At 41.8% G+C, this 24,042-nt stretch overlaps 1 protein-coding gene across 1 annotated transcript in view; it reads left to right on the forward strand.

The window, feature by feature from the left end:
- Window positions 1–24,042, forward strand: part of LOC127426481 (interleukin-1 receptor accessory protein-like 1-B) — a 395,093-nt gene that overhangs the window by 277,036 nt on the left and 94,015 nt on the right. Inside the window, exon 6 of the mRNA XM_051673334.1 lies at window positions 2,373–2,447. Within this exon, the coding sequence (XP_051529294.1) occupies window positions 2,373–2,447 (75 nt within the window). The remainder of the gene's footprint in view (window positions 1–2,372; window positions 2,448–24,042) is intronic.

The following is a 24,042-nucleotide window of genomic DNA, read 5'->3' on the forward strand; positions in this document are numbered from 1 at the left end:
GTTCATAATTTTGCATGTGTTTCTCTTGTCTACGAACTCAGGAGGCTTTTGTACTGCTGACTTCTGCCATTTGATATTGCAAACAACTTTCTTCAGTAAAAACTTCAACTAACTGATTGAAACCTCAACTCCTGGTCTTCATTCCAAGCCTACTGGTCTATGGGCCCAAGTCACACCCCCACACACCATAATTTGGTATCACCAAAGCACTTTTGACTTCATGGAAGAGTCATGAGAAGAAAACCTTTCCTGCATCCTCACCACAAAATTCAGTGTCAGAAGTTTGCAAATGAACATCTAAACAAGCCTGATGCATTTTGGAAACAAGTCCTGCAGACTGATGAATTTAAAATATAACTTTTTGGCCGTAATGAGCAAAGGTATGTTTGGAGAAAAAAGGGTGCAGAATTTCATGAAAAGAACACCTCTCCAACTGTTAAGCACAGGGTTGGATCGATCATGCTTTGGGCTTGTGTTGATGCCAGTGGCACAGGGGAACATTTCAGTGGTAGAGGAAAGAATTAATTAAATTAAATACCAGCAAATTCTGGAAGCAAACATCACACCTTCTGTAAAAAAGCTGAAGATGAAAAGAGGATTGCTTCTACAACAGGGTAATGATCCTAAACACACCTCAAAATCCACAATGGACGACCTCAAGAGGCACAAGCTGAAGGTTTTGCTATGGCCCTCACAGTCCCCGACCTAAACATCATCGAAAATCTGTGGATAGACCTCAAAAGAGCAGTGCATGCAAGATGGCCCAAGAATCACACAGAACCAGAAGTCTTTTGCAAGGAAGAATGGCCGAAAATCCCCCAAACAAGAATTGAAAGAATCTTAGCTGGCTACAAAAAGCTTTTATAAGCTGTGATACTTGCCAGGGTGTGTTACTAAGTACTGACCATGCAGGGTGCCCAAACCTTTGCTTCGGGCCCTTTTCCTTTTTTGTTTTTTGGAAACTGAGTAAAATTGCTTAAAATATGAAAGAAATGTGTCATCTTTAACTTTAAACCTTTTGGAAATCAGGCTCGCTTAGCTATTCACAGCAACAGAAATTTTGATCAGGGGTGCCCAAACTTTTGCATGCCACTGTATTCAACTACAGGGTCAGTAATGCCATAGAAATCCTCTGCTGGACAACAACCAACACATTTTATAAAGTTGCAATTTATGTTAACGCCTTACTTCTGTTTACACATATTCAACAATATTCACTTTTTTGTTACACTTTACAATAAAGGTCCAATTCGTAAACATTGGTTAATCGACTTGATATAATCAAATAACAACGACATTTTTTGTACACGTTTTATGCACCCTTAATTACTGTTCGTTCAGAATATATTGCCTCATATTGATGCATACTACCTGAAATGTTAAAAATGTATTAGTATAAATAGAAATAAATGCTAACCAAGATTAATAAATTCTGTAAAAGTATTGTTCATTATTATTTTATGTTAGCTGTTGCATTAACAATTGCTCATGTATAGAACCTTATTGTAAAGTGTTACCTACAATTTTAACACTATTTTCTTCATACTGTTGGTCAGCTCATCACTGTTGGCCGAGACACACAACAATCTAAAGAGGATGTAATCTCCTGTCACTGATAGATTAATATCCTCTCTTTCTTTACTTGTAAACATGCTCATGTCTCTAACAAGTCCTCCAAGTCCTGCTCACACCGCGATTACACCTTCTGATCTCACTCAGTTTCAATGAGCACTCATTCGACCCAAGTAAGCATGAACACACTTGTATCGCGAAAGCTCACAGGCACCATTATGTGCGTTGAGACAATTTCACTGTATATTAATGCACTAAGTAGCTTGGCAAAGTAAACAGACTAGAGTTAGACTAATTAACTATATCACTTGGTGTAAGAATTCTTTATTTTGATTTTTAGCATTGATATACTATTTAAACATTTATCAATTATTGGTATCTTTTATAATATTGCTTTTGCTTTATAAAAGCAATAAGGTGTGCGTTACAGAGATTTTACCATGTTTAAGGTGTATTCTTAGGTATGCCGCAAAGAGGGTATTTATTTTGCTGTGTTTGTATCTTCAGTGGTTTAGTCAGTTGAATTAAATTCAGTTTAATTGTATAGTGGTTTTTACAGTACAAATTATTGCAAAGCAGCTTAATAGAGAGTTTATAGATGAGGAGGAAATCTTTGCAACCTCTGGCTGACAAATATACATACATAAATGCAAGTTTGCACAAATATTAATAGTCTTGAATAATTTTTTGAAATATTTGACACTGGAAAATGTTCTCAACATGTCTGATTCTCACAGATACATTAACATTTCTGACACACAACTGATGATCTGCTTTTATTTGTTTGTTTTCCTGTACAGCGCCATTAACGGACAAACCCCCGAAGATCCTCTACCCATCTGAAAATAAAGTCAGCATCATGGAGCTGCATTTAGGTAAGAACGCTGCTTTATCGTTATTCTGTAACCATCAGTAGGGTCTCTCATTAATGCAGTATTAACACCCACTGAGATGTGACCTTGTGCTCTTCTGTGTGTAGAAATATAATTTGTTGATTTGAGGTGTGTGTGGAAATGACTGCTGTGTTTGATCACCTGTGTAATGTGTCACAGTCGCACCTTTGTAAGACAATAGTGCTTTTATTTGCCGCATTTCACACTCACAGTTAAATGAACGTCAGAGGTGTGAAGTGACTTAATGAACATGAATGAATGACTTTAAAAAGACTAACCGGAATATATCACTGGAGACTCGTGAAAAGAAGCTACTAAACCAGGACTAGAAAATAATTCAGGATCAACTGTAATGATGAACCATTTTGAATCTCTCTTGTCACGAGTGTTGAGCAATTCTCTGATTGTTCTGGCATCTGTGGAAGAGTTTATATCTCAATGCCAAGAGTTCCAGTCAATAATCTTTAAATTATCATGCTGTTCCTTCTTTTTCGGGCATAGCTACTGTTTGTTCTATAAAGGTTTTATTAAAACTGTCTTGAAACTTGTCAAAAATGCCTTCATTATTTATTAATTATTTTGCTACTTTTCAAATGTTCTTTTTATCTAGAAGTCTGACAGACTCCCAGATAATTTAAATCTTAAACTTTGAAAATCCATTATAAAATATTGTTATATGTTTTAAACACTGAGTGAAAAATGTTTTGAGAGTTTATTTTCTAAGTCAAACAATCACCTGTATATAAAATTAATTGATCAGTTGCATCAGTTACAGAATGAAAACTCACATGCATCAAAGATGAATTAGTTTGTGTCACTTGAAGGAAGTTCTTGGAGATTCATTAAAGATAGAACACACATTAGCAGAATAGAATTGCATTTCCCTGCTGGAAGAACATCTTAAACCAGTCTAAGGTAGTTTGCTGGTCATAGCTGGTCTCCAAGCCTGGGCTGCGTTTCCCAAAACATTGTAGATCGTAGAATCCATCTTATGATTCATCTTAGTTTCGCGGCCCGTTTCCCAAAAGCATCGTAACTTAAGTAGAACTTGGAAATGCTTGTAGATTTACGAGTGCTCTGGAGTACTCGTACAGCGCAAAGAGCATCATAAGCACATAGACTTATGCAGACACCTGCATGACCACATGATATTGATGAAACGCCTAATGTTATCAGAGGAGCTGCAGCCCCAAATAAACCCCACCTGATCTATATGTATAAGAGATGTCATAACTTTACTAAATCGGTTAGCCAACATTTTCGACAATATTTTTATGTCTAGTTGGATCAGGGAAATTGGACGGTAACTCTTACAGTCGCTTGGATCTTTGTCCTTTTTAAGAATCAGACTGATCTGAGTTTGTGGCATGGCTGGCGGAAGCTTTCCGTTCTTTAATGATTCTGTATAAACTTCTAACAAAAGTGGAGCCAGTTCTGTAGCATAAGATCTGAAAAATTCAGCGGCAAAACCATCTGGCCCCCAGAGCCTTGCCTGTAAACAAGGCCTTAATTACCTCATCAAGCTCCTCCAAGGTTATCTCAGAATCAAGATATTTTTTTTGCTCTGTCGTCAGTTTAGGGAGTTCTAATGGTTCCACAAATTTCTAATATCTTCTTCAGTAGATGAAGACGTGGAACTATAGAGATCATAATTCTTTAAAAGCATTATTAATATCAATGGCTGAGGTAAATATTTCATCACCAGCAGATTTCACTGAGGGAATGCTAGAAAAAGACTCTCTCTGCTTTATATATCTAGCCAGCTGCTTCCCTGCTTTGTCCCCCGACTCAAAGTATGACTGTCTTGCCCTGAATAGCCAAGACTCCACTTTCTGTGACTAAATAGTATTATATCTGTATATCGGTCTGGTCAATTCTCTGAGGCCATCAGACGACATTCGGCACTTCAGCTCTGCCTCGGCACTTTTAATATTCCCTTCCAACTCCACGAGTTCTCGCGCTTTGGATTTTTTGGTGAATGAGGCATACTGTATGATCTGACCGCTAAGAACTGCCTTAAGTGCCTCGCAAGCCACACCCACAGAGGATACTGAGGACCAGTTGGTCTCCATATAAACACTGACTTCAGCCTTTAACATTTGTTGGAAATCAGAATTTTGCAAAAGGGATATATTAAAATGCGAACTATATGATTTATTTTTCTCCATATGTGGCAACACCTCTAAACTCACCAGGGCATGATCCAAGACTAAAATGTTTCCAATTGAACAATCAACAACAGATGAAGTGAGGGACTTAGATATCAAAAATAAATCTATTCTAGAATAAATCATATGGACTGATGAAAAAAAAATGTATAGTCCCTACCAGATGGGTTCAAAAGTCTCCAAATATCTGTAAGACCAAGATTTTACACATCCTGTGAAGCGTCAATGTTGCTCTAGGAGGCTTACACACTTTTGCTTCACTATGATCAAGGACTGAGTCCATCAAAAGATTAAAGTCTCCTCCCAGTATTATATCATGAGGGGTGCCAGCGGCTTGCAACATCCCTTCAACCAACACAAAAAAAGAAACAAAATAGGCATTCAGTTTCCTCTGAAATTCAAGAGAATATTCAGAGAGTCAGGCCCACTCGGCTGCAACATGAGAACCACAAATAACTTACTTTCATTGTCTCTATGAAGGACATTGCTTGCTATGGGCATATAAATATTTTGCTGCTATCCTAAGTATCTATTCTCAATTTGGCTGGGAACATCACTGCAAAAGCAACCTTCCATTGATGTAAGAGTTTCTTGCATTCCTTGACTCGATCACATTTCTCTCTTGTCAAATTCGCAAAGTCTGGGAACAAGAAAATGCTGTGGTTCTTCCAAGAAAGCCTTCCTTTACTCCTCGCCTCGTGTAACACGAGATCTTTATTGGATGATCTCAGAAATTTGGCCAGAATTGATTGAGGCCTGTCTCCCTCCACGGATCTCCGAGCCGGAACTCTGTGAGCTCGCTCGGTTTCCAGCTTATGGCCTGTTATGTTGAGCAGACTCAGGAAGAGCCCGTCTAGGAATTTCACCATATTTCGGCCTTCTTCATCCTCAGGAATTCCAACAATTCGGACGTTGTTTCGCTGGTTACTCCAAGTCTTCCAACTTTTCCCAAACGCACTCCAAGTCCGCCTTGGTCGCTAGCGATCAAGCTCAACTCTAGATAATTGATCCGTTTCTCAATATCCGCCACTCTTGCAACCAACCCAGTAAATTTCATCTCCATGGCAGTGATCAATCGACATATTACAGCAAGATCCTCCAAGTCAGCAACGACCTTCATCATCATTGCCGAGACGTTCGTCAATTGACGCCGAATTTCCTGCACTTCACCACCCAAATTGACTCCCGGGCTTTCAGGCCTGATGCTCAGGGGCTTCAGCTTGAGCACGTAAGTGTCTTTTAATATCTCCAGAACCCGAGGACTTCAAATTCCCCAACACATTGTCTTCCTAGAACAGTTAAGAATCAGGGTGTATCGAATCTCACTGGTTTATGACACAAAAAGTATTAAAACTAGCAAAGTGCGCAGAGCTCTCCGTTCACACGTCTGAACCTCTCATGGCGCCACGTGACTCTCTCACTTTTAGAGTCCCGAAGGAAAAAATATTCCTGCATCAGATGTTTGAGGTGGATGTTGTTTTTGTTTGGTTTGGTTGAGTTGTTTTTCTTAAAATGAAAGTGGTAGAAGGTTTTGTGGGATCTGGTTTGGCTTGATGTGATCAGTTGATCAGAGTAAAACATAAAAAATAAAAAAAAAAAAAAAAAAAATTATTTATTTTTTTCTTCATTAAAAGTGCTTCATGTCTGAAATAGCTTTTGTTGCTATATCACAGTTAAAGATCTGATAAATGAAGAGTGTGAGGTGCCATCAGCAGGTGAAATTTAAAATATTCTAATAATAATTATGTGAAATGTATGTAATTTTTTCTGCAGTATGATTTAACAGTTTAGGGTTAGTTAACACCTCATAGCAGTACAGTAGTAGTATAACATTTATACACACTGGCTCTCATGTACACAAATCTCTCTTTTTCTTTTAAATTCTCAATTCTGCCTAAAACGGTGTCCAGCAGCTCTTTATTCTGTTCTTCTGTCCAGTACGAGTGTCTTTTCTTTCCTTTGGTCTAATAACCCCAGCGTTCTGTTCTACCCGTGTCATTCTTAACAATCACCTCGAGCGGCTTGTGTGTAAATCGTGACATCCAGTCAGGTCTATGAGAGATCTCTATGTGACTCACACACCAGCCTCTCATCTCCATCTGAATGAAGCACAATGTGTCAACAACTCCACCAGAATCCTTTTGGCAAGTGGGTCACCAGTGGATCAAATGAACTAGTTTTGTGTTTTATGGATCACATTCTGCTGCAGAGCGGTCAGGTCACATGACAGGCCTTAAGACATCAGTACTCTTACATCATGAGGTCAAAAGAGTTTACAATGTAAAACTACAAGAGGTTCATTTGTTTAAGTACACAAATAGATGTGCTGAGGAGAAGTTTGGTGTGTTTAGTGTTTATTTATTGGAAAGTTAGTGTTAGGTTCCAAAATCTGCATGCTTCCAGTTTATTAACAAAAGATCATTTATAAATGATATTGCCAGCAAACTATTTGAGTGAAAATTTTATGTGAAAAAGCACATAAATTTGAGAATGTCTTAGTATTTGGTATTTTAATGACAGCATGAACAAAACTTGATGATCACTTTCTCCAGCATAATTTGAGAGCTTTCCTTTGAGCGTTTGTACAAAGCGTTCACATGATCAATGACACTCCTGTGCATACATTTCTTAGTCATCTAGAAATAGAGCAGAATCTGAAATAATTATTTGTTTTCAATGTTTCAAATTTCAAAAAATGTTTATTTCCAGGTTTAAATTATATTTTGATTCCAAGATTTTCAATGTGGTTTCAGACTTCTGGATCTGTATTTAGAAAAGAATAGTTATTGTATTATATATGTAGAATATTTTACATTAAAACATGTCTGTCTAGTCTTGTTTAGCTGAATTGAGCCATAAATGGAAGTGTAAGCAGTAGTTCTAGCAGGAAGACTCTGGATCCTTACGCTTTCATTCAATCAAGCATCTCATCCAATCACAATACAGCCTCCGCTTTATAAGCCTACACACCTGTCTCTATTGTTCGCATAATTCTGTTGTTATCACCTTCCTCCACCCAACCTCCATCAGTTTAGGTCCCGTCCTGGGTGGGGATAAGCTCCACTCCCATGTTGTCATCGCCTCTGGCAGGGTCTGATGGTTCAAGCAAGTATCTGAGTGCTGAACCACTGGATGGGGCTTACGCCAAATATCATACGTTTTTCTACATTCATAATAATTCCAATCATCTAGAGTCTTTTCTGAAGAACTGTATATACTGTATGTCAATGAGGAATTAGATTTTATTGTTTGAGCCCCATTAAGGAAGCAACTCTATTTACTGTATATTTGTTTTTGTTTTATTTTCAGTCTGTAATCAGAACTTGACACTTTTACGTTCTTGGCAGGCTGGTTGGGTCACTAAAACAAACAGAGCATTTTTCCAAAATAATAATAATAATAATAATAATAATAATAATGATGATGAGTGTTATTTTATTCAATGACCATATGACCAGGATTGTACTTGTAATGTTGCTAATAATGTGTGTGATATGTTCATTGATCGTGATGTCAGAGGACTTTCTCCTCCAGCTGAGTCTGCTTCTTCTCAACACTTTTCTCTCAACTAACTCAACATCTTATGGAGTTTATTTATTTTTTAATTTCTTGCTACAGTCACTTCGCTTACTGTGGGCATTAAGACACTGCAGCATGTTTTTCTTTAAAGCTGCTTTGAAACAATGAGCACGTTTACATGCACACCAATATGCTGATTACTCCCAAAAATCAGCTTATTTTAAAAATTTGACAAAGCAAGAAATCTGTGTTTACATGAGATTTGAAATAATCACGTTATTCTGTGCTTTTGACGTCAAACCGTGAATAGATGTGCTCAACACATGCACACATTGGATAAGCCAGTGAGAACGCCGGTGAAGGTGTTACATGCCATGCAAATTCGGCGTAGTGGCCAAAAATCTACCCGTGTCGACTGGTTTATTCTTACACCGTTTATGACCTTTACGCTGATAAAGGAACAGTGATTATTGCGTTTAAATGACTGCACACGTTGTCGGCTTGGTAAGCATAATTGATGTAAGAACGTGCATGTAAACATGCTCAATATATATTGTGAAAAGAGTGATACAAATAAAACTGATTGAACTATATGTTTGTTTGTTTTTACACAGATATCGATTCATTTCATTTTTTTAAACTTAGTTTTTACAGTAGATGCAGCATAGACTATTTGAAGTTTCTTTAATTAATTAAGACTGCAGGGGAAAATGGAATTGATCGTGTTTTACATTCTGGGATTGCACATAATTCTCTCTATCTGTTAGCCTCAAAACCTTTTAAAAGGATAGTTGACCAGAAAATATATGTCATCATTTGCTCACCATCATGTCATTCCAAACATGTAGGACAGATTTAGCTTAATCCATGAAGTGAATAATGACTGAGAAAATCAGGAAAGTCATACAGGTTTGGGAGAACATGAGGGTGAGCAAATAATTACATAATTTTTGGTTGAACTATTTCTTGAAAAATATAAATTTCTCGAATTTAAATTTGGGATTGTGTATAATTCTCCATATATGCTAATTTAAAAACCAAAACATTTTAATGGCCATCTAGAAAATAATTATGAATAAGGTTACAGTCAGTTCATTAAATTATTCCTCTCGAATGTTGTCCTGTTTATTAAAGTTTAATATTTGAGCTCTTAAATATGGTGAAATCTTATTCACCATTTTGTAAATTGATTTTGCTGTGAGTGATCGCTCTGACATCTCAAATTACAGACTAAATCTCCTCTGAGCAGCGTTCAGTCTGTCGGTTGTTACAGGATCCACAGAGTCTAACTGTATTGATCTAAATGATGATAGCGTACATCTAAAATGGATGAGCTGTTGATTTGTACTTTTCATTTTTCAGAAATCCTATAACATACAGTAATGATCACTGCAGGATTCAGAATGAAATCTCCTCTTGATCTGTTCCAGTCCACACAAGTCGATTCAAATCCACTTTCAGAGACTTCATTATATTGTGTTCATGTGAATCTCTTGACGAGAGACAAACAGACTCTCAGTGCTGAGAATAAAATGAGCATATTCATTTGTGGTGAGGTTCTGAAATGCTTAAGAGCAGAGCTTAGAAACAGTTTTAGGAATGAAAACAGAAACAGAATCTCTTTAAATTGTTCCAGAGTGAAAATGTTATTTTTAAATGGTGGTATCTGGTAAATAACATGACTATTTCATTCTGATTTATTTTTTATTTAAGAGTAAAATTCATCAAGAACAACTGCCCACTTAGAAAGGAGGGGTCGTCTGACAGACCAACCACAGTTTATTTTTAAGGCTGTTGATTTAACATGTTAATTCAGTGCGATTAATTCTATAAAAAAATAACACATTAAAAAAATTAACACAAGTAATCACGCCACCATAATAAGGGATTTTCCTACCAACGAAGCATTTTTAAGCATGACGTGCCACCTCTGGAAAGAAAGAATACGTCCTGAGAGAGCAACCCTTAAGTTTACTTCTAACAGACTGATAAACTCATATACATTTACATTATTAATTTAGTAGACACTTATCCAAAGCAACTTACAAAATAAGGAAGAAAACAACCTAAGCGATTCATCTTAAAGAGACAGTAACATGAAAAGTGCTTTAGTGTATTAGAAAAGTATGAACTCAATTGTAAAATGGATTGCTGTGGACTGTTGATCAGTGATAGACTTGTTCAGTTATATAGAACTAAAACCAAAGAAGGTTTAGAACTCTTTGGTTTAACTGGACCGCATAGCATTGACCCATGCTAGTAATATAGTAATAGTAATATATTACTATTGTATAATAATAATAATCAATATAATATTACACTGTTACTATAATTGTTGGGTTCCAAGAAATAACGATGATAAATAGTAGGTTGAGAACCTATCTTAAAGTGTACAAAAACAGGTATACAGTGTACTGTTTGTCACAGTTCAAATCTCAATCACAATATTTTTCTAAATCATTGCAATATGATGTTTTGTCCAAATCGTGCAACCCTAAGTATATACAAGTATGATAGAGCTGTGAATGTGGATTTAGGAGGCAGGAAGCACTCATAACTTACATCCTGTATCCTAACCCTAACTTCCGGTGTCTGTGTGCACGGCTTCCATTCAGTGATCATGAAAAGAGTCGGACAGCTCAGACTTAAACCACTTCAGCCACTATTACACACAGTTACACTCAGTGTCCTGAATGAGTGTGTGTGTCCCTTCCATACTAATGTTCTCTCTCTCTCTCTCTCTCTCTCTCTCTCTCTCTCTCTCTCTCTCTTTAAACTCTTATTCACTGTTCTGCTGACTCGTGCTTTTCTATGGAAATGGCTTTTCCTTAACACGCAGGAAACATGTCATCACTGAGGAGAAATATTTTGTCACTATAAAATATCATGAACGAAGCACAGTTTCGTGTCTTATTCCATCTACCTTTGTTTGTGTTCCTCAAATAATCTCATGTCTCAAACAGAAAAATCACTGAGGTGCATTCACAACCTGCATACTACCATCTGTACTCATGGGAACCACAGAATTAAATGAGCCAATCACCTGAGCTGTACATGTCATGTAACTAATCACTCTGGGGCTGTAGGAAATTAACGTCATGTTAACACTGATTGGCTGATGGCAGCACATGAACACACAAAGGGTGTTTCTCATTACTGAAATTGTGCATCCTCATTTCCTTTCCTTGTGTCCTTGCTCCACCCTCTTAGGAAACGAGGACAGACGAATCTAACAAGATGTATTTGTAAAATCAAATGCCCTGCTCACTCAAGCGTCTCTGCACAGCTGCATTACATCTGCGTGCTTGCCGTTATGTTGTTGAAACTTGATTTATTAATATATTCATAATAAATCCTAATAATTCAAGACGCATTGTTGAAGTATGTGGCAGTTAGGGTTTATTTAAACTGCAAAGGTGACACTTGAATTAAAATGTGTATCTTTGTCACTCTACTAGCCACTTTGGCGGGTGAAGTTTTCAGGGTTTTTCCTGCATTGAATATTCTGTGAATGTCGGGCGACCTGGAGCCAAAGCAAATTTAATTGTATTCGTCTCACGTTCAGAGCTTTATACGCATTAAATATGCCTCTCATAACTTACACACGCATCTGTGTGGGGTGAATGAAGTGTGCTTTCGTGTGAACCTCTGCTGTGCACATCACCATGCTCCAGATATAAAATTGTCAGAGCTCTGGGACAGCGCAGAACGAAAATTTTGTGATTCAGTCGGGCTTCACTAGATATTGCGGCAGCAAACGGAGACCACAAAACTTACAGTACCCATATGAATTATACAGAGAACATTCTAGTAAAAAAAGCTCTATTAGGAGGAAGTTAAACCTCTCAAACTGCTAGACAGCCATGACATTAAACAGCACTGTCGGGGTAAAGAGGAGACAACATCAGTTTTATATTTTTTATTTTTACTGCAGTAACACTAACTGGTAACTGATCATATTAAATTTATTAGGGCTAATATAGCTATTATACTTGTATTACAACAGTGTAATTGTAGTTTTCTTTTTCTTTTCTTTTTTAAATAACAAATACTATAGTTTATTGTTTAGAAAGACTATCAACATTATCCTAACCACAGTAATGTGGAGCCATCCATGGTATGACCTGTGTTAATGGCCTTATTATTACAAATAACACTGTTAAACAATGGTAGAACAATGGTAAACTTTTATGCAGGCAAGTACAATTTAGAATGAAGGGGTTAAAACATCCATGAATTATGGACAAATTATTGACAAGTATTCCTCCTGTTCTATCCTTCTCCTGTTCTGACTGGCCATGTTTGCCTTCAGATAGTCTTGTTCACATAAAAAATCCAAACAAATGCATGCCTTCAGTCTCCAGTTACCTTTTGTGGGGCAGGAGATTTTGGCAAGTGAAAATACTGAGTGGATAGTGACCTTGGAACATACCAGTCACAGTGGCCGGTGAGCCAAAAAGTTAATTTCAAACCCTGCGTGCTTCAGGTCTTTAGACAAAAAAAAGTCTTCCACATTGGATGCTCCTGTGCCTCCTGTGCTGTCCTCCGTCCTCCATCCTCGCCTCCTCTCTGTGCATTTACAGAATTGATACGTCCTTCATGGTGGCAGACTTTGATCGGTTTCCGGGTCACGGGCTCGAGGATGGAGGAGCGAGAAACAAGGCTGCACAATTAAAGAAGTGAGAAGCACCCACAGTCTACAACCTTCACTAGTGATTATCCTGAAATTAGACAAAGACAGGGACAAATATAACATCCATTTCATACTTTTAAGTGCCCACAAAGCAAATGAGTCACTGGTAAATCATCGTATATGATTTAATGAAATGTTTGGGATTTATAGGTTGCTTGCAATTTTTTGGCAAACTGAACCATGATGATAACCAGACAAGCATCAAGAGCTGGAGGAGAGAGCACATCTTGGCTATTTTCGGAATAGCATACTACCTTACTTCTCAAAATATTTCTCCAGTATATAGAATGTATACTGTGCATAGTATGCAGATTCTCTGTGGCATGCAGTACCCAGATGACCGACTACATTTGCCAAAATATGAGTATATAACAGATCACACTGCTGTGTAGCATGTTAATTGTTGCATAACATCTTGTATTTCACATTTTTAAAATTAATATATATATGGCAGTACACATACAGTACTGTGCAGTACTCGGTAAGTAGTAAGCTAGTATTCTATAACAAATATCACCTCTCTTGCCCTCTGGGATGGTCATTCACTTGCATTCATCCTGTCCAAAGACATCAGTGAGATTACTGGATCTGTGAATGAGACTTTACAGTGGACTCATTAAGTTGTGTAACATCACGTTCATTAATGAGATTTCAGGGACCAACAGAAAAATAGATTTTACTGTCACGGTTTGTTGAGGAAGGACCCAAATGCAGAAGGCTAGATGAGGACTTTTGTTGAAAAAAAGAACAAAAAGCAAACAAAAATTAAGAGAAAACAAACAAACTAAAACAAAACCAAGACAGGACCCAACTGGATAACTGAAACAAAACATAGCAACTTACAGGAAGTAACATACACAGTAGCACAAAACAATCTGGCAGAGATATGAGGGAAGAAGGCAAAATATGTAGGCAGCAAGACACACGAGGAGCAGGTGAACTAATTACATAAACAAGGATTAAACGAGGGAGAGTAACGAGGGAACGAGGAGGTGGAGTCGGGGAAACACACAGCAAGACAAACACAAAGCCATATGCTAACAAACAAGACAAACTGACAAGAGTGCACATGGAACAACACAATGACAAGACAATGCAATGAAGCCATCTTTAGCCATGTGCTCCAACAAAAGAAAAGACCAGACACGAGTGCATGGCAACAGAACCGAAACCAAACATGAAGCCTTGCACTCACAAAGACAAGACATAGAGCATGAGTGTCTGGATCCCGACTCAGAAACAAGACCGAACCTGACCAAAGAGACAGTATCCAGACATCACACTCTGAACATGGAACACAGACTAGACAGAAGAGCACATGGCAAGGAAAACAACCAAAGCCGTGCGCTCACACAGAGACACAGAACATAAGTTTCAGGATTCTGTCACCACAATAAACCTGACTGACAAAGGTGACAGGATCCTGACAGTTTACATTTAATACCAAAAAATACTGTAGGGAAATAAGCACATTCATAATTCTTTAGTTAATTAGCCTTTTTAAAAAAATTTATATGATGTTGTGAAATGTTCATGTTTATCACTGTTTTCAAAATGATTATAGAATTATAAAGAGGTCATGACAAGCCCTTTTTATTATTTTAATATGTTCCTTGAGGTTTTTATACAATATATTGGTAAAACATAATCATTTTTCACACTCATTCTGACCCTCTGTCATAAATGCTCTTTTTGGTACTGCTTTCTCTTTAACCTTGTAGGGCTTTACTGGTTGTTTAGATCAGTGTTACTATCAGAAATAATTGGTAATTATTTCTGTAGTTATTAATCAATATTTAAATTAATTAATTGGATCTAACTCATTAAAACCTCATATGGGGCTCCAGTAAATGTAGTGTGCTACGTTTAGGAGCAAGTTTGGTTATTAGCAATAATTAATAATTATCAAAGATAATTATTAATTACAAAAATCAATAGAACATTGATGAGAATCAATGTTAGCTTTTTTTTAATCCTTTAAAATCAACACTTATCAAAGATAATCGTTAATTGTTAACATCGATGAAACATTAATTACAATTAACACTAGCTTATTGATCATTCAAATTCAATCAAAGATAATTATCAATTATCAAAAATCAATAGAATATTAATAAGGATCAACATTGACGGGGCACCACCCTGGAATCAGGGACTATTAACCAGATAGTAAAACAGTCTCAATATTAGATTGTTTTCTTAGGAAAATCGACATCCGAAGAATATCGATTTTTGGGAAAAAACAATGAATGAAGGTTTGAATCCGAGCACTGAACATCCCGTCAGCATGACACAGGCGTATGGAAAACAAACCAAAACACTTCTCTTTGTAATATAAACAAAGTTTATTTATGCAGTAATATCAATTAATAATTAATACAATGCAGTCAATAAACTTCCGACTTACAACTACAAACTAAACAGTGATATGATTAGATATGGAAATAAAAATAATCCTATAACACATGAGGTGTGTGTGTGTGTCAGTGTGGTTAGTGAGAGAGAGAGAGAGAGAGAGAGAGAGAGAGAGAGATTAAGTGACAGCCCGAAAGCTGATTTCGTGATAGCTGGAGATAAAGCAGCCGTGTTCATCACTCAGAGACGTGGTTTTACGAGCGGGGCTCGTAAAAGTCCCTTGTTATTTGACTATTTAATGGATGAACTCAGTTGCTGTCTCACCCGTGATGGCGAAAATGCACAACAGTCCAATTTGGTTGGACAACAATACAGCAAAACAAATTTGTGATAATTAATACCCTGAGTATTAATAATGAGCGGACATGGCGGTCCGTAAACTGTACAAGCAAAAACCTTGAAACACAAGAATAACACACTATAATATTCTATCTCTGCCCAGACGTAAACCTCTTACTTGAATCGCATGAGGACACAGGTAGAATGTGTTTTCCTCCGTCATTTAACTCCGACCCGGTTCCTCGAGGCTCGGGTGATGACGGGGGCCGTTTCCTCGCGCTGTCGGCGGGTGGTACGGCTGTTGATTCTCGGCGGGCTGGCGGACAACTCAGAAATGTCGACTTGATTGAAGATGGAAGAGAAATCTTTAATCTCTTCAATTCTGTAGGCCAACGGATGAAGATGCGAATTGCTCGGCGGTCTCCTTCAGATCCGTTAGAGTGTTCGGTTGAACACAGAGTAATCTCAACTCATCCAGCGAGATGGAGGTTGTATGGCTACAGTTTCAAGTCGGACATTACTTCCTTAAGCCACGAGGTTGCACCGGAGAGCAGCAAAAAGCTACGTCCGTATTCGGTGAACTAAGTCGCTGGAAGCAACTTTGGAAGCATTTCAGAATTATTTGAAGTCCTGATGATGTCATGTTTGAGGGACGTTCTGTTGTGTGCCTCATCCAATAGGAGTTGAGAGCTCGATCCTTTAGAGGGCAAGGCTTCATGGATCTGTAGTCTGTTTTGGACTCCCTTTGTTTGATTTTGGCGCGATTTTTATCAGTAAGATTTACGACTTAGAAGGTGGGGGCTTAAGTTATGTTTTTACGACTGTGTTAGGCCTGCCTTTGTCTTCTATCTGAATACATGAGGCCCAACAACCTTGTGTGACCCTGTGTCCACATGCATGGACGTTGTATTTTGACTTCGCTATACGCAACACATAATTTAAATGAATAAAAACCGACTAAATACTGTTCACAAGACTCTAGACTATCATTTAAAGGGTTAACTTCTGTTAACTTCTAAAGTCACGTGACACAACAACATGACATAAATTGACACAAAAAAAGCGCTCTTACAGATGCAGCGCCAACAAAAGTGCCTCTGGTAAGAAATCTCTCCTTTTTTATATTTTTTATATTCACTCAATTTGGAATGCCCAATTCCCAATGCGCTCTATGTCCTCGTGGTGGCGTAGTGACCCTGGATTCGGACTCGCGACTTCAGGGGTGGTAATCAATGTCAATACTCACTGAGCTACCCAGGCCCCCCTGGTAAGAAATGTATTTACGTTTTTTCATTGAAACCTATTTGGTTGTAAAGAGTAGAGTCTCTAGTTTTGTTTGATATGCAGCATTAAACATCCGTTCATTTTTCATATGTCAGTGCCCTGATAAACATGATGTCCACATATGTGGAAACCCGTACCGCATTTCCTCAAAAGTACTGTAACAAATCTGTTGGTCATTTCGCTTAATTTTAACATACATTTTGTTACATTTTATTTTGTTATCACTGTACAATAAGGTTCTATTCATTAACATTAGTAAATGCATTCCTATATTTACTGTGTATTATTACACTGAGAATAAAAGAGTTCATCTGAAAGATGAATAATATTGCTTTCAGAGGCTTTATATGGAGTTAGGATGAAAGTAAGATGCATTTCAAACTGTTCTGAGACCAGTGCAGACAGACAGCACACTGGAGGTTAAGTCATTCACTAAATAGGGAGCAAAGGAGCATCCTATAGCTCTCTATGCAGCTAAGTGCATTCACTCCTAAAATCTGATCAAAAGTTCAGTTTCAGGCTGTAGATGATGTTTGGATCACTCAACATGTTTGACAGACATGAGACAATGATAATCAGTACATAGATTCAGAATTTATAATGTATCATTTTATTTTAACATGGTTGGCAGTGATTGGATGATGCTGGACATTACTTTGAATCAGAATTAATTATGCTAATTTCTGATGTAATGTCTGTAACATCTCAAAAACATGAATAATCAACATTCCTGGAAACATAATAAACAATCTGACGAACAAAATCTGACTTTCTATATCTTGGTGTTATTTAAAATTTCACAACTTAGTCCCGCTGTCCACATATGAGGACATCAATTTCTAGGAAAACAATTTGCTCTAGATTTTTTTGTTTATTAGGTGCTACTAGTTACAAATAAAAAAAGGTAAATGGAATATGCACACAGCAGTCACACTCATGTCTCAGGAGGTTAAGACTGGACAGTACACGCCCACTGTTCTGATTGGCTCTCTGCTCTTGATTGACCTGCTCTCTCTACTTGCAATCTCATTGCTCAGCACTACTGGCCGGGGCTACGGAAATTATTAAAGGTAAAGTTGTGATGTGTTGTTGTGGAGGTGGTCAGATGCAAATGTCAACCACAATGTGACATCACAATGTGGCGGAAGTAGAGAACGAGTCATTTTGTCATATTGGTTTCAACAAATGCTCTTTTTGAGGTGGAAGTTTTGAGTTCTGAAACTTACAGAATGTTTTTATAATACAATGGCTTCGTATAAGTCAAAAGATTAAAGAAAATTGTATTCCTCATGTCATGTCACCTTTAAAGCATTTTCCAGTTTTATTACACTGTGTAGTGTAAATGTATTAAGTTGCTGTTACACTAATTCTCATTTATGGAACAACTGTGTGCCTCGTAGCCAGCGCACCAGGCTGACACGTAACCTCCCCCAACATAGTTATGATTGTGGAATAGCCCTTTGGGGACAAGTCGACTACCCAAAAGATAGAGACAGGCTAACCCAGTCATGGCCTCTTTTTCCCTTCTTTTTTTCCACTCCCTAAAAAAGAAGGGGGATTATCCAACTGGGCCGCCAGGTCTAGTCGGGGGTGTCCCTCTTAAGGGGAGGACACCGCGGAGACCACACCTCGCCCAAAGAGGGGGGGGATATTTAAGTGGAAAATACATCACATGGTCTTGCCAACCATGTGGAGAGTATCATGGTAGATCCTACCCAATGGGAGAGGAGTTGCTACAAACTTGGAGACTGTGGCAGAGGGGGCTCTGCCCAAGGAAGACACAGTTTTCCAACAGGGAAACAAATTAGCGGAAGATATACATTGCATGGGGTTACCTTACAGGGAACCGCCACATGCAGAGCACCTACCCCAGAACAGGGCTCTTAGTTATCACGTGTACTGGGCCGGCAGCGAGTCTCTCCAAAAACTCGACTGCCACAGGGCTCGGAGGAAGTCAACCAGGGAACATAGTTTGTGAACACTACTGGGAATTAATGGCACACGTCTTCAGCTCAGAGGAGGTGAAAGGCGCTATGTGCAAACGATACACCTGGCCGGCTATCCCGGGCTTATCCGTTTGTATTGCGTGCCACTACCTGGGACGAAACCGGTTCCACCCGGAGGTTGTAGAACCTTGCAAAGGTGTTGGGTGTTGCCCAGCCCGCTGCTCTGCAAATGTCTGTTAGAGAGGCACCCCTGGCCAGGGCCCAGGAGGCCACTACACCCCTGGTAGAATGGGTTCGTAGCCCTACTAGGGGCGGCACATCCTGGGCGTGATATGCCATAGCAATGGCGTCAATGAGCCAGTGGGCGATCCTCTTGGAGACAGCGCTTCCTTTCCGCTGTGCACTAAAGCAGACAAAGAGCTGCTCAGAGATCCTAAAGCTCTGCATGCGATCCAAATAGATGCATAATGCGTGCACCAGACACAGCAACAACAGGGCTGGGTCTGCCTACTCCTGGGGCAGCGCTCGCAGGTTCACCACCTGGTCCCTAAAAGGGGTCATGGGAACCTTGGACACCTAGCCTGAGTGATCGTGTCTACCACCGTGGGTGGTAGACCGCTTAGGTCTTCCGCGTCCCATCCAGGGGCCAAACATGGAGATTCCAGAGGTCTGGTCGCGGGTGCCAGATGGTGCCCTGTCCCTGAGAATGAAGGTCGTTCCTCAGGGGAATTCACCGGGGGGGGAGGGGGGGGGCTGTCGCGAGGAGCGTGAGGTCCAAGAACCACGTCTGGGTGGGCCAGTAGGGTGCTACCAGGATGACCTGCTCCTCGTCCTCCCTGACCTTGAACAGAGTCTGTGCAAGTAGACTCACTGGGGGAAACGCATATTTGCGTAGACCAGGAGGCCAACTGTGTGCCAGCGCGTCTATGCCGAGATGCACCTCGGTGAGGGCGTACCAGAGCTGGCAATGGGAGGATTCTTGGGAGGCGAACTGGTCTACCTGTGCCTGTCCAAATCGACTCCAGATCAGCTGGACCACATGAGGGTGGAGTCTCCACTCTCCCCTGAGGGTAACATGCCGTGACAGCGCGTCCACTGTAGTGTTGAGGTCGCCCGGGATGTGAGTGGCTCGCAGTGAATTGAAGTGCTGCTGACTCCAGAGGAGGAGACGGCGGGCGAGTTGTGACATACAACGAGAGCACAGACCGCCTTGGCGGTTGACATATGCTACCGTTGCCATGTTGTCTGTCCGAACTAACACGTGCTTGCCCTGGATCAACGGCCGGAACCACAGCAGGGCAAGCAGAATTGCCAACAACTCGAGGCAGTTGATGTGCCAACGCAGCCGCAGGCCCGTCCATAAGCCGGCGGCTGCGTGCCCATTGCAAACAGCGCCCCAGCCCATTTTGGAGGCATCTGTCGTGACCACCTGGAGACCTGCTCTAGGGGAACACCTGCCCGTAGAAACGAGAGGTCGGTCCAAGGGCTGAAGAGACGGTGACAGATCGGCGTGATGACCACACGATGTGTCCCGCGGTGCCATGCCCATCTCGGGACTCGAGTCTGAAGCCAGTGCTGAAGCGGTCTCATATGCATCAGCCTGAGTGGGGTGGCCACCACTGAGGATGCCATATGCCACAGGAGCCTCTGAAAGAGTTTCAGTGGAACCGCTGTTTTCTGTTTGAATGCCTTCAAACAGGTCAGCACCGACTGTGCACACTCGTTTGTAAGGCGCGCTGTCAATGAGTCTGAGTCCAACTGCAAACCGAGACAAGAGATGCTCTGAACTGGGAGGAGCTTGCTCTTTTCCCAGTTGACCCGAAGCCCTAATTGGCTGAGGTGCGAGAGCACCAAGTCCCTGTGTGCACACAACATGTCCTGAGAATGAGCTAGGATTAGCCAATCATTGAGATAGTTGAGAATGCGAATGCCCACTTCCCTTAATGGGGCAAGAGCTGCCTCTGCGATCTTCGTGAAGATGCAAGGGGACAAGGACAGGCCGAAAGGGAGGACCTTGTACTGATACTTCTGACCCTCGAATGAAAACCGCAGGAAGGGTCTGTGTCGAGGTAGAATCGAGACGTGAAAGTACTTGTCCTTCAGGTCTACCGCCGTGAACCAATATTGATGCCGGACGCTCGCCAGAATGCGTTTTTGCATCCGCATCTTGAACGGGAGTCTGTGTAAAGCCTGGTTCAGTACTCTCAGGTCCAAGATTGGCCGCAACCCACCACCTTTTTTCGGTACGATGAAGTAGGGGCTGTAAAACCCCTTCTTCATCTCGGCTGGAGGGACAGGTTCTATCGCACCCTTCCGTAGGAGGGTGGCGATCTCTGCGCGCAAGGTAGTAGCGTTTTTTGTCCTTCACCAAGGTGAAGTGGATACCGCTGAACCTGGGCGGACGCCTGGCAAACTGAATCGCATAGCCGAGTCAGACGGTCTGGAACAGCCATCGCGGTGGATTGGAAAGTGCAAGCCACGCAACCAAGTTCCGCACGAGGGGGACCAAAGGGACAATGTCGTTGGACATACCGGCTGGTGGGGCCTCGCGGCGAGGCAGAGCTCGAGGTGCCGCACCATGTCATGGCCTTGCTGAGTCTAGGGACATCGAAGCACTTACCTGGCTCCTTGTGACCACCCCCGGAACAGCCTAGGATGGGGGAGGAAGAGGTCTGTCCTCGCAACCCATGGAGACTGTCACATCGGGGGCAGATGTGTGCCAATCCTGCAAGGGAAAAAAGGTGGGCGGTGGTCATGATGACGACCGTGCACACTGGGTATGTGACCCAGGGAAGGAGGAAACCGCTCTTTTGCTGAACTGTTGGGTACCGCAGCCACTTGGGCATGCGGCGAAATCAAATGAAAAGGCAACAAAAGATTCTCCACCGGCCCTCCACAAGGGGATGGAGTGGTCTTACTACCAGCTCCAATGCAGTGGGTTTTGTCAACCCTGGGTCGCCCATCTCAGGGGTGCTTAGATGACCTTCGTGGGTTCTTGGCAGCTGGCCATGAGACGGGTGGCATCTGCTTCCTGCGGTGGGCTCCATGCCAGGGCCGGGCTGAAGGGGCGGGCTGTGGCGGAGCTGGTGCAGTCACCGCAGGGGGATGCCCTTGGCAACGAGCAGATGGGTTGCGGGATCTTGAGCCGCAGGATATGCCGGATAGCCTCCGTCTGCTGCTTCACCATCGAGAAATGCTGGGCAAAGTCCTCGATGGTGTCGCTTAATAGGCCAGCCTGGGAGATGGGGGCAGCAAGGAACCATGTCTTGTCGGCCTCACTCATCTCGACCAGGTTGAGACAAAGGTGGTACTCCTGAACCACTAATGTGGACATCGTCCGCCCGAGTGTCCACGCCGTGACCTTCGTCGCTCGGAGAGTGAGGTCGGTCGCCGAGCACAGTTCCTGCATCAAATCTGGGGCGGAACTACCCTCTTGCAGTTCTTTTAGCGCCTTGGCTTGGTGGACCTGCAGGAGAGCCATGGCGTGCAGGGCAGAGGCAGCTTGCCCAGCAGCGCTGTAGGCTTTGGCCGTCTGGGACGACGTGAACCTACAGGGCTTGACGGGAGCTTTGGGCGTCTGTGCCAGGTGGCGGCGCTCTGCGGGCATAGGTGCACCGCGAGCGCCTTATCCACCGGAGGAATCGCTGTATAGCCCCTGGCTGCCCCGCCATCGAGGGTAGTGAGGGTGGGGGAACTGAGAATTCGGGACCGGGCAGTAAAAGGTGCCTCCCACGATTTTGTCAGCTCCTCATGCACTTCCAGGAAGAAAGGGACTGGAGCGGGGCGTGGCTGCTTTGAGCGGCGCCGCGAGCCCAGGAACCAATCATCGAGCCGCGAGGGTTCAGGGGAGAGCGGAGGGTTCCACTCTAGCCCAACACTCGTGGCCACCCGGGAAAGCATGTCCATCATCTCTGCATCAGCCTGTGACTGGGCAATCGTCCCCAAAGGGGGGAGCCCAGCTAAAGCTTCTGCATCCGGCTGCGCTCGAGAGCTCATCAGCTTCGCGGGCTCTGAACAAGAGATTGAACTCACCGTGAGACGAGCCGGCGGACTCATCCAGAAGCCCGATCGGGGCAGACGAGCGTGCTGGTGAATGGGAGGTCCGCGGGGGGATACCCGGCGGAGGTGGTCCCATTGGGGTCCCCAAATCGCCCCCCAGTGCTAGCCGTGCTGGCCTCAAACCCGTAAGTAGAAGGACCGAGGCGGCGAGCCGCTGGGGTGGCTGGGGTTCTTACGAAAGCAAGCTGCGACCGCAATGTTGCCATGGTCATGTTCTCACAGCAAGAACATGAACCATCCACGAATGCTGCCTCCGTGTGGGTCGCGCCCAGACATGAAAGACAGCGATCATGACCGTCTGAAGTTGAGAGGTAACGACAAGGAATAATACACAATCGGAAAGGCATCTTTAAAAAGACGTTCGCCAATTTTCATTGGCCTTTTATCAAAGACCAGAGGCTCCCAAGAGTGACCCCTAGTGTCACTACATCGACACACGTCGAGTGAGTGACAGATAGGGAACAAGATTTCATGTGCTGTTGAAAACTGTCTTTGAATGGCTCAGCTGTTTGCAGAGACACACACTAACTATCCACACAATGTACAGAAATACTGGCAGTCACTTATAAAGTGACACATATCACTGTCAAAATCGTCCATGTGTCAGTTACTCTGCCAGTGATTCTCACACAGGCTGCAGGCCAGGATCTTGTCACAATGACTGTTCAGACTCAGGCAACGTTCAGGCAACATTCAGGAAGTATCTGGCCTGCAATGGCTTGCACACACAACACTGAACACAGCCCGAGGTGTCGCTGTGAGACTGTCAACTGAGATGATTCCTCCAGAGACCCTCTGATAACATTCATATCTCTCTAGATGTGTGAAACACTAATACAGATTAAATGTAACTTCCCTGAAAGTTAACAGTTATGTTTAAATAACCCAGATTGATTTTGTGAGTCCCAGAGGCAGGGACGGATTAACCACCGGACCAATTGTGTCTCTAAACCCAAAGGGCCCCAAACTCGAAATCAGTTATTTATTTATTTTGAGATATGCATTATAAATCCATGTAAATGTCAGCCTTATGTGAAATACTATTTGTTCGGCCGAATGCGTGCTGGATTACAGCAGTGCAAGCACAGACACTCGAGTGCGTGATTAGGGAATCTGTGTCTCACAGGTTTATTTGTAGGACTGCAGAGAACAACGTCTGATTTACAAAACACTTCCAAACACAAAGATAAGGTGCAGTTTACCCTGGCTGTGTA

The sequence above is a fragment of the Myxocyprinus asiaticus genome, chromosome 35 (genome assembly GCF_019703515.2).
Source record: "Myxocyprinus asiaticus isolate MX2 ecotype Aquarium Trade chromosome 35, UBuf_Myxa_2, whole genome shotgun sequence".
Taxonomy (NCBI): domain Eukaryota; kingdom Metazoa; phylum Chordata; class Actinopteri; order Cypriniformes; family Catostomidae; genus Myxocyprinus; species Myxocyprinus asiaticus.